General features: G+C 43.7%; 1 protein-coding gene across 1 annotated transcript in view; it reads right to left on the minus strand.

Moving 5' to 3' along the window:
* The window catches only part of ryr2a (ryanodine receptor 2a (cardiac)), a 301,990-nt gene that overhangs the window by 92,773 nt on the left and 191,984 nt on the right, over nucleotides 1-17,233 (minus strand). Inside the window, exons 44-52 of the mRNA XM_047377164.1 lie at nucleotides 15,812-15,957; nucleotides 10,255-10,369; nucleotides 10,002-10,134; nucleotides 8,749-8,852; nucleotides 5,213-5,348; nucleotides 4,942-5,128; nucleotides 4,387-4,498; nucleotides 4,180-4,300; nucleotides 3,841-4,010 (exon numbers count right to left, since the gene is read on the minus strand). Coding sequence (XP_047233120.1) covers nucleotides 3,841-4,010; nucleotides 4,180-4,300; nucleotides 4,387-4,498; nucleotides 4,942-5,128; nucleotides 5,213-5,348; nucleotides 8,749-8,852; nucleotides 10,002-10,134; nucleotides 10,255-10,369; nucleotides 15,812-15,957 — 1,224 coding nt within the window. The remainder of the gene's footprint in view (nucleotides 1-3,840; nucleotides 4,011-4,179; nucleotides 4,301-4,386; nucleotides 4,499-4,941; nucleotides 5,129-5,212; nucleotides 5,349-8,748; nucleotides 8,853-10,001; nucleotides 10,135-10,254; nucleotides 10,370-15,811; nucleotides 15,958-17,233) is intronic.

A 17,233-nucleotide genomic window follows, 5' to 3' on the forward strand; every position in this document is an offset into this window, starting at 1 on the left:
CTGCAGTGCCCAGGGGCTTCTGCACTGTGGCTGCTGGGTGGTTCCCCTAGGAATCTCCCCTGCTCCTCTCTGGAGGGGGTTACGGTAGTTCCGGCAGTGGTTCTCCTGGGGTTCCTGTGCTCTGGGGGGCCTTTGGATGTCTGTGGCTCGGATCTCCTCCGTATCTCTCCCGGGTCCAGGGGGGCGGGGCTATGGCTCCTCACACTCACTATTGCATATTTTTATGGAAAAACCTTGTATACACAAGCACGCTCACACTAAGACCCACAGGTGTTTAGATTCAGGTGTTAACAGATACACAAATGTTCTTATTGAGCTGCATTTACTACTAAATACATCTTGCATTCATAAGTACCGTACAACTTTCGGTAAAAAGGCTGGTAATACGAACATTTTCCGAAGGTGTAGAAGCAAGCAGGGTGTTATCTTGTATTCTTCATCCTTCTTTTTCTCCTCCATTCTATTCTCCTTCTCTCCCCTTTTCTTTTTTGTCCTACCTTTCTCTCTTTTGTGCTTCTTTTTTTTCTTTACATTTCTGTCTCCGTGTCCATAACAATTGAAATAATCCCAAATCACTTTCTAATAAAGTCTCTTTTTATGAATATCAAGCAGAGCTTTAAAGCGTTAGCTGTAATGCTCCGCTTGTGAAAGTAAATCTGTTGGGCTTTTTCTTGGCACTCAGACAACAATTCTGAGCGCTACTCCGCCGGACAGGAAACGGTAAAATGAATAAATAAATAAATAAATGAATAAAGTACTGAATGGATTTGAAAGGCCTGAATGAGCATCACAACCTAAAGTCAGGGCCGATGCCTTATGCATTGCTCGGGTTAATGCTGAGAGTTGTAAATTACAGGTCCTTCTCAAAATATTAGCATATTGTGATAAAGTTCATTATTTTCCATAATGTAACGATGAAAATTTAACATTCATATATTTTAGATTCATTGCACACTGACTGAAATATTTCAGGTCTTTTATTGTCTTAATACGGATGATTTTGGCATACAGCTCATGAAAACTCAAAATTCTTATCTCACAAAATTAGCATATTTCATCCGACCAGTAAAAGAAAAGTGTTTTTAATACAAAAAACGTCAACCTTCAAATCATCACGTACAGTTATGCACTCAATACTTGGTCGGGAATCCTTTGGCGGAAATGACTGCTTCAATGCAGCGTGGCATGGAGGTATTCAGCCTGTGGCACTGCTGAGGTCTTATGGAGGCCCAGGATGCTTCGATAGCGGCCTTTAGCTCATCCAGAGTGTTGGGTCTTGAGTCTCTCAACGTTCTCTTCACAATATCCCACAGATTCTCTATGGGGTTCAGGTCAGGAGAGTTGGCAGGCCAATTGAGCACAGTGATACCATGGTCAGTAAACCATTTACCAGTGGTTTTGGCACTGTGAGCAGGTGCCAGGTCGTGCTGAAAAATGAAATCTGCATCTCCATAAAGCTTTTCAGCAGATGGAAGCATGAAGTGCTCCAAAATCTCCTGATAGCTAGCTGCATTGACCCTGCCCTTGATAAAACACAGTGGACCAACACCAGCAGCTGACACGGCACCCCAGACCATCACTGACCGTGGGTACTTGACACTGGACTTCTGGCATTTTAGCATTTCCTTCTCCCCAGTCTTCCTCCAGACTCTGGCATCTTGATTTCCGAATGACATGCAGAATTTGCTTTCATTCGAAAAAAGTACTTTGGACCACTGAGCAACAGTCCAGTGCTGCTTCTCTGTAGCCCAGGTCTGGGGAATGCGGCACCTGTAGCCCATTTCCTGCACACGCCTGTGCACGGTGGCTCTGGATGTTTCTACTCCAGACTCAGTCCACTGCTTCTGCAGGTCCCCCAAGGTCTAGAATCGACCCTTAATCACAATCTTCCTCAGGGTCCGGTCACCTCTTCTCGTTGTGCAGCGTTTTCTGCCACACTTTTTCCTTCCCACAGACTTCCCACTGAGGTGCCTTGATACAGCACTCTGGGAACAGCCTATTCGTTCAGAAATGTCTTTCTGTGTCTTACCCTCTTGCTTGAGGGTGTCAATAGTGGCCTTCTGGACAGCAGTCAGGTCGGCAGTCTTACCCATGATTGGGGTTTTGAGTGATGAACCAGGCTGGGAGTTTTAAAGGCCTCAGGAATCTTTTGCAGGTGTTTAGAGTTAACTCGTTGATTCAGATGATTAGGTTCATAGCTCGTTTAGAGACCCTTTTAATATGCTAATTTTGTGAGATAGGAATTTTGGGTTTTCATGAGCTGTATGCCAAAATCATCCGTATTAAGACAATAAAAGACCTGAAATATTTCAGTTAGTGTGCCATGAATCTAAAATATATGCATGTTAAATTTTCATCATGACATTATGGAAAATAATTAACTTCATCACAATATGCTAATATTTTGAGAAGGACCTGTATGCCCTGTGGGCTCTGTAATCAGAGCATTCTGTGTAAGCAAACTGGGCCTCCGATCTGAATGGATCTACTTGTTTTATGCAAAGGACAAAGTGATCCTTACTGAGGATTTTTTGTTGATAAGATCTGATTTAATGTTTGATTTTTTTGTGTGACTTGACCTTGATCATCCAGAACTATGCGATACAAAGAGACAGTTATTACAAATGTCCAGCTAGACTGCAAAATGTATTATAAAAATAATAAAAAGATAATTAAGTAAAGTGCAAGTTTTCTGATTAAGATTATTTCCTTGCTTATTTTCTGCAGTGCAAAACTTTCCTTACAGGCATTAGAATATAGTGGCTTATAAAAGTATTCATACCGCTTGAACTTTTCCACATATTGTCACATTACAACCACAAACATAAATATATTTTATTAGAATTTTATGTGAAAGGCCAACATAAAGTGGTTTACAATTAAATGGAACAGAAATTATACATGATTTCTTTCTTTTTTTTTACAAATAAAAAACTGAAAAGTCAGGTGTGCAAAAGTATTCAGCCCCCTTTACTCTGAGCGCAACCAATTGCCTTCAGAAGTTGACTGATGATTGCTAATGACTATATAGAGTCCACCTGTGTGTAATCTAATCTCTGTACAAATGCGGCAGTTTGCCAGAAGCCATGTTTGGAACACAGCAAACATGTGGAAGAAGGTGCTTTGGTCAGACATGACCAAAATTAAGCCTTTTGGCCAAAATGCAACACTGCACATCACTCTGAACACACCATCTCCACTGTCACATATGGTGGTGGCAGCCCCATGCTCTGGGGGTGCTTCTCTTCAACAGGAACAGGGAAGGTGGTCAGAGTTGATGGGAAGATGGATAGAGCTAAATACAGGTCAATCTTGGAAGAAAACCTGTTGGAGTCTGCAAAAGACTTGAGACTGGGACGGAGGTTCACCTTCCAGCAGGACAACAACCCTAAATATAAAGCCAGTGCTACAATGGAATGGTTTAAAACAAAACATATTCATGTGTTAGAATGGCCCAGTCAAAGTGCAGACCTAAACCCTATCAAGAATCTGTGGCTAGAACTGAAAACTGCTGTTCACAAACGCTCTCCATCTAATCTGACTGAGCTTGAGCTGTTTTACAAAGAAGAATGGACAAAAATTTCAGTCACTAGATGTGCAAAGCTGGTAGAGACATATCCTTAAAGACATGCAGCTGTAATTGGAGCAAAAGGTGGTTCCACAAAGTATTGACTCAGGCGGGCTGAATACTTTTGCAAAATGCCCTTTTCAGATTTTTATTTGTAAAAAAAAAAAAGAAATCATGTATAACTTTCATTCCACTTCACAGTTGTACACCACTTTGTGTTGGTCTTTCATATAAAATTCCACATAAATGTGTTGGAGAAAAAGTATACTTACAGTGTCCAGAGAGGCAGCAGCTCTGAGATCCGGTAGGAATCCAACCTCAAGAAGGTGGAGAAGAAAATTCTGGTCTTCTATACCATACACACGGTCCAGGAACAAGACCATGGCTGCTTTATGGTCGGGACAGAAACCCGCTGACATGTCTGGCTCCACAACTATCCCATCTATGAGGGACATGAAACAGGTCACATCTAAAAACATTGAAAAACGTTCTTAACAATTACAAGTGATGAGGATCTGTCTCTCAACCACTGCAATAAAGTAGTGTTTGCTCATGTTCATTTACTGATAGCTAGATTCCTGCTGTTTGCATATCAACTGCGGCTGTGCTACCTTTAGCCAGGTTAGGCATGGAAAATGGAATGCTGATGACTCCCACCAGATCTTCAATGGGAATCAAGGACCTCAAAATGGCTCGGATGCGAATTGCTTCGCCTTTTCCAGCATGGATCAGCTGATATAAAACAGACATTAGGTTAGAGAAAGGAAATGATCTGTGATTAGTGTGTGCAAATAATCTGACATGTTTAAGTAACTCACATGCATCTCTGGAGCACAGCGGCCCAGCAGGTCAATAAGTGCAGAATAGAAGGTCATGATAGCATTGCCCATGTGGATAGTATCATCCTCCTCTTCATCCAACATGTCACTGCTGCGCACATTGGTTTGAGACCAATTTACCCTTCATTTTACGTTAACGTAGTTTTATGCAACTTTGATTGATAGCAAACAAAAAATATGCAGGCAGGAGGATGCATCTAGAAGTAAACCAGGTAAAAGGCTGAATATTATTCTGCAGAATATTCCTCACAGCATACCATTGTTCCTGACATTTTGATTTTTAGAAAGCAAAAGGTTTTTCTATTTAGGAAAATGTAGCAGACTGCATTAAGTCACTCACAGCAATCCTTCATACTGAACATGCATGGAGCAACAGTGAAAACCTCCCCTTTAAAGGAAAAAACCTCCAGTAGAACCTATCTGCAGGATCAGAGCACTTTTGGTTGGTTCTGCTCACACCAAATGTTTAGGATGTTGTATAGTAATTTTCTGTCTTATTTTTAGCACAGAGAATATGCATCCATAATGTCTTACAGTGTTCTGCTGCTCTCAGACACTGGAGACAGGCCATCTCTGGAAGGATCCTGAGAGATTCTAATGGCTTCCTCCATCGCTGCAAGCAATCCATCACCACCTTCACCTCGAAGAGCAGGGCCAAAACATTCAGGGCGGCGAATAAGAAGCCTCACCACAACATTAGCATTCTCTTCCACGCTCTCCCCTGCTCACATGACAGGCACAGAGTTATAAAGAAGACATCAGAGTTGAACAATGTTGCCTGAAATGAAAATGTTTCCGTTTTCACCGTTGCAGAAGACAGCAAAGCGTAGAAAGTCCAGGTATCGCTCTCCCTCCACAGGGTTCCAGCCAATGTCAGGGTACCCTTTATGCATCAGCATCACACAGCTCTGCAACCCACAGCCAGCCAGATACTGCACCACCTGCAGGTCAATTGAAAACATTCCTCAGTTTCACAGTCAAAAAGTAAATAGAAGCTTTAGTAAACTGGCATCAGGGACAAAACATTCCGCTCTCAAATAACTGTTATTAAAATAAGGTTTATCAGAAATTCTGCTCAAGCAGAAGCATGTATACTAAGTTAGGGTTAGCTCTCAAAATGTATAATAGTAATCATTAATAGACAATATAAATAAAATAATTTGGTTTTTCAAAAATCAATTTTATATCTAAATCATTCTGCCACTCACTGTGGAGCAGAAAAGAGACGTACTGGTCCTAAATGTGCATGATATGACTTATAGTTTGCCACACTAATTTGTGAGGAAGTTCGGATTGATATGAACGTGTCTTCTAACCTACATACAAATATTACACAATTACAAACAAACAGATCACAATACAATTAAAGACAAGAGATTTACACCTTCAGCCTCACACATACGACAGCTTCCACTAAAAGGTGTTGTGTTTAGGTCCTGCAGGAACGGTGCTTCACCTGAGTTTCTCTATGAATAGTAATAGAAAGGAGAAACACATGAATCTGATATTAATGCTGCACCTCCTCTGTATTACTATTCAAATTTATCTTACCTCAGTGTTAAAATATATACCACCACATCCATTTATAGATCTAAAATGTTACTTTTAAAATGTGGTATTTATGTAAGGTTTATGAGGACCATTAAATCGAGGCACATGACGTCACATGGTACGGTGGAGCAGGGGTCCCATTCTGGAGCCAGGCCTGGGGTCAGAACTTATTGGAGAGCGCCTGGTAGCCGGATTGCTCCTTGAGGGACCCGGCCAGGCCAAGCCAGAACAAGAGACGCGAGGCCATCCCCCAGTGGGCCCACCACCTGCAGGGGGAACCATGAGGGACCGGTGCAAAGAGAATTGGGCAGCGGACGAAGGTGGAGACCTCGGCGGTCCGATCCCCGAAGGTTTGGCTGGCTCTATGGACGTGGAATGTTACCTCGTTGGGGGGGAAGGAGCCTGAGCTTGTGCGAGAGGTCGAGAGATATCGACTAGAAATAGTCGGGCTCGGCTCCACGCACAGCGTGGGCTCTGGAACCCATCTCTTCGAGAGGGGCTGGACTCTCTTCTACTCTGGAGTGGCCCACGGGGAGAGGCGGTGGGCTGGGGTAGGTTTGCTTGTTGCCCCCCAGCTCAGCCGTCTCGTTTTGGGGTTTACCCTGGTGGATGAGAGGGTCGCATCACTGCGCCTTCGGTTTGGGAACAGGTCTCCGACTGTAGTTTTGGCCTACGGGCTGGGTGGTAGTGCGGAGTACCCAGCCTTCTTGGCGTCCCTGTTGGGGGTGCCAGATACTGCCCCTCCCGGGGACTCCATTATTCTGCTGAGGGACTTCCACGCCCATGTGGGAAACGACAGTGACACCTGGAGAGGCGTAATCGGGGGGAAAGGCCTCCCCGATCTGAATCAGAGTGGTGTTTTGTTATTGGACTTCTGTGCTAGTCACAGATTGTCCATAATGAACACCTTGTTCAAGCATAAGGGTGTCCATCAGTGCACTTGGCACCAGGACACCCTAGGCAGGAGGTCAATGATCACCTTTGTTGTCGTGTCGTCAGACCTTCATGTTTTGGACACTCAGGTGAAGAGAGGGGCTGAGCTGACCACTGATCACCACCTGGTGGTGAGTTGGATCCGCTGGAAGAGGAGAAAGCCGGACACACTTGGCAGGCCCACCGGGAACGTTCTGCTGGGAACGTCTGGCGGAGCCCTCGGCCAAGGATGTGTTCAACTCCCACCTCCGGAAGAGCTTTGACCAGATTCTGGCGTATGTTGGAGACATAGAGTCTGAGTGGACCATGTTCTCTGCATCTATCGTCGATTCTGCTGCCCGTAGCTGCGGCCGTAAGGTCTGCGGTGCCTGTCGTGGCGGCAACCCCAAACCCGGTGGTGGACACCGACAGTAAGGGACGCTGTCAAGCTGAACAAGGAGTCCTATCAGATGTGGTTGGCTTATGGGACTCCTCAGGCTGACAGGTACCGCTTCAGGAGGTGCAGTGTCGTTTTCGTCCCGGCCATGGAACACTGGACCACCCCTCTGCAGGATACTCGAGGGTTAATGGGAGTTTGCCCAACCGGTCCACATGTGTTTTGTGGACCTGGAAATGGCATTTGACTGTGTCTTTCGTGGTGCTCTGTGGGGGATGCTCCAGGAGTACGGAGTCGGGTGCCCTTTATTAGGGGCCATCCTCTATACAAGCGGAGCAGGAGTGTGGTCTGCATTGCCGGCACTAAGTCAGACCTGTTCCCGGTGCATGTAGGACTCCGGCAAGGCTCCCCTTTGTCACCAGTCGTGTTCATAACTTTCATGGACAGGATTTCTAGGCGCAGCCAAAGGCCGGAGGTGGTCTGGTTTGGGGACCAGAAGATTTTGTCTCTTCTTTTTGCAGATGACGTGGTCCTGCTGGCTCCCTCTAGCCAAGACCTACAGCATGCGGTGGAGTGGTTTGCAGCCGAGTGTGAAGCAGCTGGGATACAGATCAGCTCCTCCAAGTCCGAGGCCATGGTTCTCGACCGGAAATGTAAAGTGGTTAATTAAAAATAGCATCTTCCAAAATATTGCGGTGGATCTGAAGAAGTCTCTGACTGAAGAAAGAAATTTCCAAAATCAGTCCAATATCCTCCATTAGCTCTCAACTATTTTCCTCCTGCTAATTTTCTTTATTCATGAAGCAGGTTGCGCTAAATGCATGCATTAACTCTCCTTGGTCCCTTAAAGTGTGTTTTATAATGTTATGTTTGCATACATTTGGCTGTTTTGGTGCAAATCATATGAAATTTGGCCAGGATTTTAAATTTGTTTTACTTTTTTTTGTTTTACTTTTTCTTGTACTGAAAATCTACTAATTTAGGAAAAAATTACACTATCTGTTTAGTTTTTTTTTCCTTAATAGAGGTTTAACAAAGCTGCAGGGTTTTGAGTTAGAACATGAATTTGGTTAAAGTAAAACAGGTTCACCTGGATAAGGTAGTTCATGGCTATGTTAATTTGGAGTAACTGTGCTACACCTAAAGGATGTAACCACATATTATTTTATAAGTAATTGTTTTAATGTCACTTAATAAATGTTCCTTTATAACATAAGAATACTATATTTATGATTGTATACTTCACAGAAGTATACCTATTTAAATAATGCTGCGGAAAAGCAGAACCTTTGGCACTATGTGATCCCAGCCCTCCTGCTGCATAGTGCAGAGCAACGTCCTGTTCCCGTTCATATGCAGTCTGAAAAAAGACAAGAGTGCTGCAGTGGCTCTTACATGCTACTGTGCCAGCCAGGACTCTTAACATTACTACAGATGAAGAAGGACACATGCATGCTTGTATGTGTGTTTGTCAACTGCACCTTTTCCAGTTCTGGTTCTCTCAGAGCCAGAGCCAGTTCATTATTATCCATGACTGATGCTGCAGCTACATCCAGAGGAGTGGATCCACGCATGGATGGAGATGCTAGGAGCAGAGAGGAAGGTGGGGCATGAGTGGAGAGATCAGAGGAAGGCATAAGTTCTAATACAATCTAATGCCGAATTTTCTATTTGCTCTACTTTGGCCAGCTCCACTCCATTCAGCCTGTTGTTGGACTGTTTTGATTACTGACTTTTCTGGACCGATACTGGCTTTCTTGGTCCCTACGTGTCAGCAGGTTCCATCGGAGCTGAGCAGTACCGAAATGTTATCTGAACAAGCTGCTGTTCACTGATTGGCCATGAACGTGGAAGTGTTAGCTGAGGTAGCGCAGAGAATGACAAGAAACGGTTTGTACTGCAAAGCGTAATGCTGGGAAAAACTAAAAAAACTCAAGAGCAACTACCATCTCTTACCTATGTAGTTTTGAACCCAGCCTTTCAGGTGCAGCTTACTGCAGGACATTTCATAGCAATTGTCCACCTATTTGTACCCGCTGGGGTGTTTTTGTACCTGCTTTAGAAACTGACAGTTTAAAGCCATTTTCTATATTCTACTAACGTGGCCAGATCACTCAAATAAATAATATATAGCAGAAGGAGGCTGCTCAGAGTTTGATCACATGTCATAAGTGTTTCTAGGCCCAGACAAAGAAATAGAAGAGCAAAACAGAGAAATAGAGAGCAAAACAAAATTTCAGATAATAATAATATACAGCTGAATTAAATTATATGTGAGATTTTAACATATGACCATTTATCTTCACAATTCAAGAATATATTTGACTACATACCCTTTAGTATGGGTACAGGGGTTCGAAATGGGTTGTTTGCGGGTATGAAAAGGAAGAAGGAAGCAACAAAATGGTAAAAACTGATCTGGAGTCAACTTAATCTTCCCTTCTTGTTTACTCTTCTGTTTGTTGGGCTTTTGCCTTATGAAGTTGAAGATAAATACATGCATTTGTGCTGACTTAAAACGAGTTTAGTTTTAAACTTTATAAGGTTGCCCTTTCTACCTGATGTTACATTAGATCATTTTAGACTCCAGTATAAATCAAGTCTTTTTACATTACGACTGACAGAGGTGTACTTTTAACATACTTTTAACACATCTTATTAATTAAAGCTTGTCATTTGACATCAATCTGAACCTCCATTTGAGGCTTCAAATACTGGATACTTGTATACTTACCAAGTCCTACACTGCTGTTCTCCAGCAGGTAGCTCAGATGGTCAAACATGGCCTTCTGGTTCTGTCGGCTGATACGGCAGAAGTAGCACAGAAACCGACAACAGTTGGCCACCATTTTAGGAAAGGTGATTTCCTGTAAACACATACACACACGTATCAAACAGTGTGTATAAAATGCATCACTTTTTTTATCCCTTCTGTGTGCATTTATTTTTTTCTGTATTTATTTAATGTGGCTATGCAGCCTGCCTACCTTGGAGTCTCCCCCGCTGAGAACATTAACCATGACCTCCATGACAGTCTCATGCATCCCCAGAGCTCTCATTAGGTTCGGATGCTGGTAGAACACCTTGTTGTTCATGATTTCGCTGCAGAAAAAGGAAGCTAATTGGCTTTTGAATGCTAAACTCTTCGTGGTTCTGACCAAATTAATGGACACAGAGTAAGCACTGCCTCTCAAATTCTTGTTTGGGCTTTCGTTGTGAATTTTAAAAACATAACAGAATTGATTCCTTCACAGCAGATTATTAACAGTTTCATTGTTTTACTTTAAATTACACAGGTTGGTGCATGAAACAAGTGTACAAATGTTTCTTTTTTAAACATCACTGACTTTTTTTGTTGTTATGCGTCACAACTTAATGTAAAAACGGGTGGGTTTATCTTTACCTGATTATCTTTTAGTTATTCTGATTTTCATTGTATTTTCTTTCAAAATATTGTAGAATCCTGTTTGCAAACAGCCTTGTAGAAATATTCCTATTTCTTGAACTTTCCACTTGTGTCATAATCTGCCTATGTTAGGTTCTTGAGTTAGTGTTCTGCTTACTTTTTCTGCACAGCCAGGTTCTTCTCTTACTTTATTTCTGTCCATTCAGGTTTATTAGATCCTTTCTGTTTAGTTTTGTTACCCTGGATTCCGATGTTAGATATGTTAGTTTATATTTCCTTATAGATCTAGCTCCTCCTGTTTATGTTCTTTTTGCAGTCTCGTTGTTTACTTCGGTTAATTTTGTTGTTTCCTGTTATCTTCTTGCACTCCTGCTAATCAGTGTTTATTAGTCACTCTCTCAGTATTCCTCAGTCTCCCTTCCACCAGCTACACATGATATCTACATGGTGGCTACCCTGTATCTTCCCTGCCATGTTTTGTGTCATAAAATCCATAAAATCATTTCCTCACTTACACCAACATTAGTTACCTAACCTCAGGTGCTTAGATGACCACACACCTGACTTGATTTAAGCCTCAAAAGAACTCAAGCCTCGTGGGACAGTCAGGCCAGATCTTTCCTCATTACTTCATGTAGTTTGGATATATCTGTGCTGCTCAGAAGTAAATCTATGGCTGACTGGACATTATGTCCACATGTCCTGACAGTATCCTGTTCATTTGCCTTGAATGTGTTTTGAGTCTGAGCTCTCTGATTATTTCTAATTCAGCATAGCTCCTGACCTACAGCCACAGAATGTTGTTTAATAAACTACTGTAATATGATTCAGTGATGGGAATGAGGGATTCTATGGCTCTAAGTGTTTCTGTTCATTTTCTCTATTATATATTATATATTATATATTATTATTAAGTGTCACAAATAATTCAATTCTGATTCAAGACGATGGCAGCCTCGGAGCTTCGCTCTCTCTTTGTTTTTGTATTTTGTGTGTTTTTATGTTTTTCAAGCCACAGTTCTGTGGTGTCGAATCCTGTGGTCTCATTCAGTAGAGAGGAACTTCTCAACATCAGAGTCTTCTCTTGGGTTTTTTTCACCATCTTTCACCGATCTGAGGTTCACTGAGCTTCTGGCAAGCGGAACTGCGGCTCTATATGGGATTCTGCGCCGAAAACGGCGGAGGGGAAAGCGTGCAGGCTGCTGGTAAAGCTCCGCAAAAGAGGACTTTGCACACCACTGCCTTCAATCCACCTGGCAAACGTCTCTCAACAACAAGATGGACGAGCTGCTTCTTCTCACCGGTAAAAACACAGACCTCCGCGGATCAGCGGTTCTCTGCTTTACCGAGACATGGCTGAGTGAAAACATCCCAGACCGTCCACTGCTGATGCCGGACTTCCAGCTGCTCAGAGCGGATTGCAGCGCGGAGCTATCGGGGAAGAAACGAGGAGGCGGAATTTGCTTTTATATAAATGAAAGTTGGTGCAGAGACGTAAAAGTGCTGGGAAAAACATGTAGCCCGGATCTGGAGTCATTTTCCATAATCTGTAAGCCGTTTTATTCACCGAGAGAGTTTTCCTCGTTTATAATAATCGGCTCATATTTTCCACCGCATGGCTGCACTTCTGCTGCTGATAAACATCTTGCTGAGATGATTACAGACCTGGACCCGGACTCTTTCATCATAATACTGGGAGATTTTAACAGCACAAACCTCTCAAATGAACTCCCCAAATACAGACAGCATATTAAGTGTCCCACCAGAGACAAAAACACACTGGACCATTGTAACACAGCTTTAAAGGACTCATATCATGCTGTTACCAGGGCTGCTCTGGGTTTTTCAGATCATTATCTAATCCACCTCATCCCAACCTACAGACAGAGACTAAAAGCTTCCAAACCCAAGGTTCACACTGTTAAGAAGTGGACTGAGGAATCAAAGCAGATGTTACAGGCCTGCTTTGAATACACAGACTGGACTGTTTTTGAAACCTCAGCCACTGACTTAAACCAACTAACTGATGTGGTGACATCATACATCAGTTTCTGTGAGGACATGTGAGTGCAGACCAAGACCTTCTGCACCTTTGGGAACAACAAGCCATGGTTTACTCCATACCTCAGGAATCTGCGCAGGGAAAAGGAAGAAGGTCACAGCAGTGGAGATTGGACGCGGTACAGGCAGGCCAGGAACAAACTAACAAAGGAGATCAAAGCAGCCAAGAGAAGCTACAGTGAGAAGCTTAAGAACAGCCTTTCTACTGGTGACACTTCAGCTGTATGGACCGGTCTGAGAAACCTGACTGCTTACAAGAGCCCCTCCACCCATCCTGAACAGAGTCGTCTCCTGGCCAACCGTCTGAATGGCTTCTACTGCAGACATGATAAGAAGCCATTCACACCTCAAACCATCTCCTCCACATCCCATTCAGGAACAAATTCCTCCCATAAAGCAACCAACCCCCCACCATCAGATCCTCTGCCTGCACTAAAGATCTCCGAGGAAGAGGTAAACAGGCTCTTTCAGCGCATGAAAACAAAGAAAGCTGGAGGACCTGATAACATCTCCCCATCATGCCTGAAAGCCTGCGCACATCAACTTGCTCCGATCTTCACAAGGTTCTTCAACAAATCACTGGAGAAATGTGAGGTCACCTCCTGCCTCAAACGATCCACCATCATCCCGGTTCCCAAGAAACCCACCATCGTAGGATTAAATGACTACAGGCCTGTAGCCCTGATGTCTGTGGTCATGAAATCCTTTGAGCGGCTGGTGTTGAAGCACCAGAAAGACATCACAGGGCCCTGCTGGACCCCCTGCAATTTGCTTACCGAGCAAACAGGTCGGCAGATGATGCTGTTAACTTAGGTCTACACTTCATCCTGCAACACCTCGACCGTCCAGGGACACACGCCAGGATCCTGTTTGTAGACTTCAGCACGGCCTTCAACACCATCATACCAGACATCCTCCACCAGAAGCTCACACAGCTCAACGTCCCAGCCTCCACCTGTCAGTGGATCAACAGCTTCCTGACAGACCGACAGCAGCAGGTGAGACTGGGGAGCATCTTCTCCCGATCCAGATCAATAAGTACTGGTGCCCCCCAGGGGTCCCCCACCTCATCGGACTCGTCTGCAAACTTAAGGAGTTTCACGGACGAGTCCGATGAGGTGCTATGGACCCAGAGAAGCAGAAACGGCTTCGACACTGGCCTGCAAAGGTGCAGAAGGTCTTGATCTGCACACACCTGTCCTCACAGAAACTGATGTATGATGTCACCACATCAGTTAGTTGGCTTTGATCTCCTTTGTTAGTCTGTTCCTGGCCTGCCTGTACCGCGTCCAATCTCCACTGCTGTGACCTTCTTCCTTTTCCCTGCGCAGATTCCTGAGGTATGGAGTAAACCATGGCTTGTTGTTCCCAAAGGTGCAGAAGGTCTTGGTCTGCACTCACATGTCCTCACAGAAATTGATGTATGATGTCACCACATCAGTTAGTTGGTTTAAGTCAGTGGCTGAGGTTTCAAAAACAGTCCAGTCTGTGCATTCAAAGCAGGCCTGTAGCATCTGCTTTGATTCCTCAGTCCACTTCTTAACAGTGTGAACCGTGGGTTTGGAAGCTTTTAGTCTCTGTCTGTAGGTTGGGATGAGGTGGATTAGATTATGATCCAAAAAACCCAGAGCAGCCCTGGTAACAGCATGATATGAGTCCTTTAAAGCTGTGTAACAATGGTCCAGTGTGTTTTTGTCTCTGGTGGGACACTTAATATGCTGTCTGTATTTGGGGAGTTCATGGGAGAGGTTTGCTCTGTTAAAATCTCCCAGTATTATGATGAAAGAGTCCGTGTATTTTTTCTCCAGGTCTGTAATCAGCTCAGCAAGATGTTTTTCCGTGGCAGAAGTGCAGCCATGCGGTGGAAAATATGAGCCAATTATTATAAACGAGAAAAACTCTCGGTGAATAAAACGGTTGACAGATTATGGAAAATGACTCCAGATCAGGACTACATGTTTTTCCCAGCACTTTTATGTCTCTGCACCAACCTTCATTTATGTAAAAGCAGATTCCACCTCCTCATCTCTGTCATTGGACTGATCCAGGACGGTGATGAGTCTGCATACAGACAGCAGGTGGATCGGCTGGTACACTGGTGCGGTCAGAACTACCTTGAACTGAACCCACTCAAGACTGTGGAAATGGTGGTGGACTTTCGGAGAACACCACCCCCATACACCCCCCTCACCATCCTCAACAACACTGTATCGGCCGTGGACCGCTTCAGGTTCTTAGTAACCACCATCTCTGAGGACCTGAGATGGTCTTCACACATAGACACTGTTCGAAAGAAGGACTGTACTTCCTGAGGCAACTCAAGAAGTTCAACCTTCCACAGGAGCTGTTGGTCATCTTCTACACTGCCATCATTCAGTCTGTCCTGTCTTCATCCATCTCAGTGTGGTTTGGCTCATCCACAAAACAGGACAAGTCCAGACTGCAACAAATAATCAGGACTGCAGAGAGAATAATCAGAGCTGACCTTCCCTCCATCCAGGACTTATACAGGTCTAGGGTCAAGAAAAGAGCTGCCAAAACACAATGTAAATTGTAAATTTGTATATTCTGTAATGCAGAATATTGCATTGTACTTTGTATATTGTAAATTGTAAATTGTATATTCTGTAATGCAAAAACAGAACAAAAGAGCAAAGTGTACCGGAGTCAAATTCCTTGTTTGTATGTACGAACTTGGCAATAAAGCTGATTCTGATTCTGAATTCAATTCAATTCAGTTTTATTTAAATATCGCCAATTCACAACACATGTTGTCTCAAGGCACTTCACAACAGTCAGGTACATACATTCCAATTAATCCTAACCATTGAACAGTTAGCTTTTTATTGAAATTGGATAAAAAGTTTTTCTGTCTAAGGAAACCCAGCAGATTGCATCCAGTCAGTGACTTGCAGCATTCCCTCCTCCCGGATGAGCATGTAGAGACAGTGGACAGTCACTGGCATTGACTTTGCAGCAATCCCTCATACTGAGCATGCATGCAGCGATATAATGATAAATAAAAATTTTAATTCCAAATTAAAGGTTAGTAGTGTATAACAGTAGCATGGTCTCACCCAAGCCCTCTGATCATCAGCTTCTCTTCTTCTCTCCCCATCCGGACGCTCAGCAGAGATCGGATCTGACCCAGAGCAGCCAACAGGTTGATGGTGTCCTCAATGGACACTGAATTTATTGTGTAGGCCTTAGGAAGAGCCCTGACCTGGACAGTGACACAGACATGCATATCTTTGGCTTCTTGCACAAGTGCACACATGTGACAGTCTGTCCAGAGTAATGCTCAGTTGTCATTAGGTGTCATTCAAAGGGATAATCATTCTTGTTCTTTTTCTTTCGGCTGCAGATCTCCTGCCTCCATCTCACCATCCTGTGCCTCTTCAGCTGTTACACCAACAATGTTCATGTCTTCCTTCACTATCTCCACGAATCTTCTTTGGGGTCTTCCCCTTTTCCTCCAACACCTTTCAGGTGTGTACAATCTCTTTTCTCAGAACATGTCTGGACCATCTCAACCTTGCCTCTCTAACTTTATCTCCAAATGGCCCAACTTTAGCTGTTCCTTTGATCTGCTCATTTCTAATCCTGTCCATCTTGGTCAATCCCAATGAAAATCTCAGCATCTTCAACTCTGCCAACTCCAGCTCAGCCTCCTATCTTTTAGACAATCCCACTGACTTCAGTCCATATAGCAGGTCTCACTACTCGCTTATAGACTTTCCCTTTCAGTCTTGGAGCTATCCTTCTGTCACACATCACTCCAGACTCGTCTCCATCGACTCAACACTGCCTGCAGTCTCTTCTGGACGATTTAATCTCAGTCTTTTTTGCTGCTTCTGCAGCTTCCAGATTCACATTTGCACCTGCCTCATGCTCATTACATACATGTATTCTGTTTTGATTCTGCTGACCTTCATTTCTTTTTGCTCAAAGGCAAACCACCATCTCTCCAATTTCTCCTCCACCTGCGCTCTATTTTCACCACAGAATACGATGTTATCTGCAAACATCACGGTCCGCAAAGCCTCATGTCTGACGACCTATCAACTGATGCGACACCACTCCAAACAAGAAGGGGCTCAGAGTTGATCCCTGGTGTAACCCATAGCCCACCTTGAGCCTATCATTGACTCCGACTGCACACCTCACCACTGTCTCACTCTCTTCAAACATGTGCTGTACTATCCTCACATGTTTTTCTTTTACCCCTGACTTCCTCCTGCAGTACCACAGTTCCTCTCTAGGCTCCCTATCCATATACGTTTTCTAGGTCCACAAAGACACAGTTCATCGAATCAGCTAAACTGACCTCAGTCATCACTGTAGGATTACACATGATTGGTATATTTCTGATACAGAACAAAAGAAACTTAACTTTGGCTCTAATTCAACTTATTAAACATCCTGTTGATATTCTATTCAATACAGGTAACCTATTGTTTTCAGAGCTGAGGCTTTCTAATGTCTGCACTGCTGTTAAT

Source organism: Girardinichthys multiradiatus, chromosome 10 (assembly GCF_021462225.1).
Source record: "Girardinichthys multiradiatus isolate DD_20200921_A chromosome 10, DD_fGirMul_XY1, whole genome shotgun sequence".
NCBI lineage: Eukaryota > Metazoa > Chordata > Actinopteri > Cyprinodontiformes > Goodeidae > Girardinichthys > Girardinichthys multiradiatus.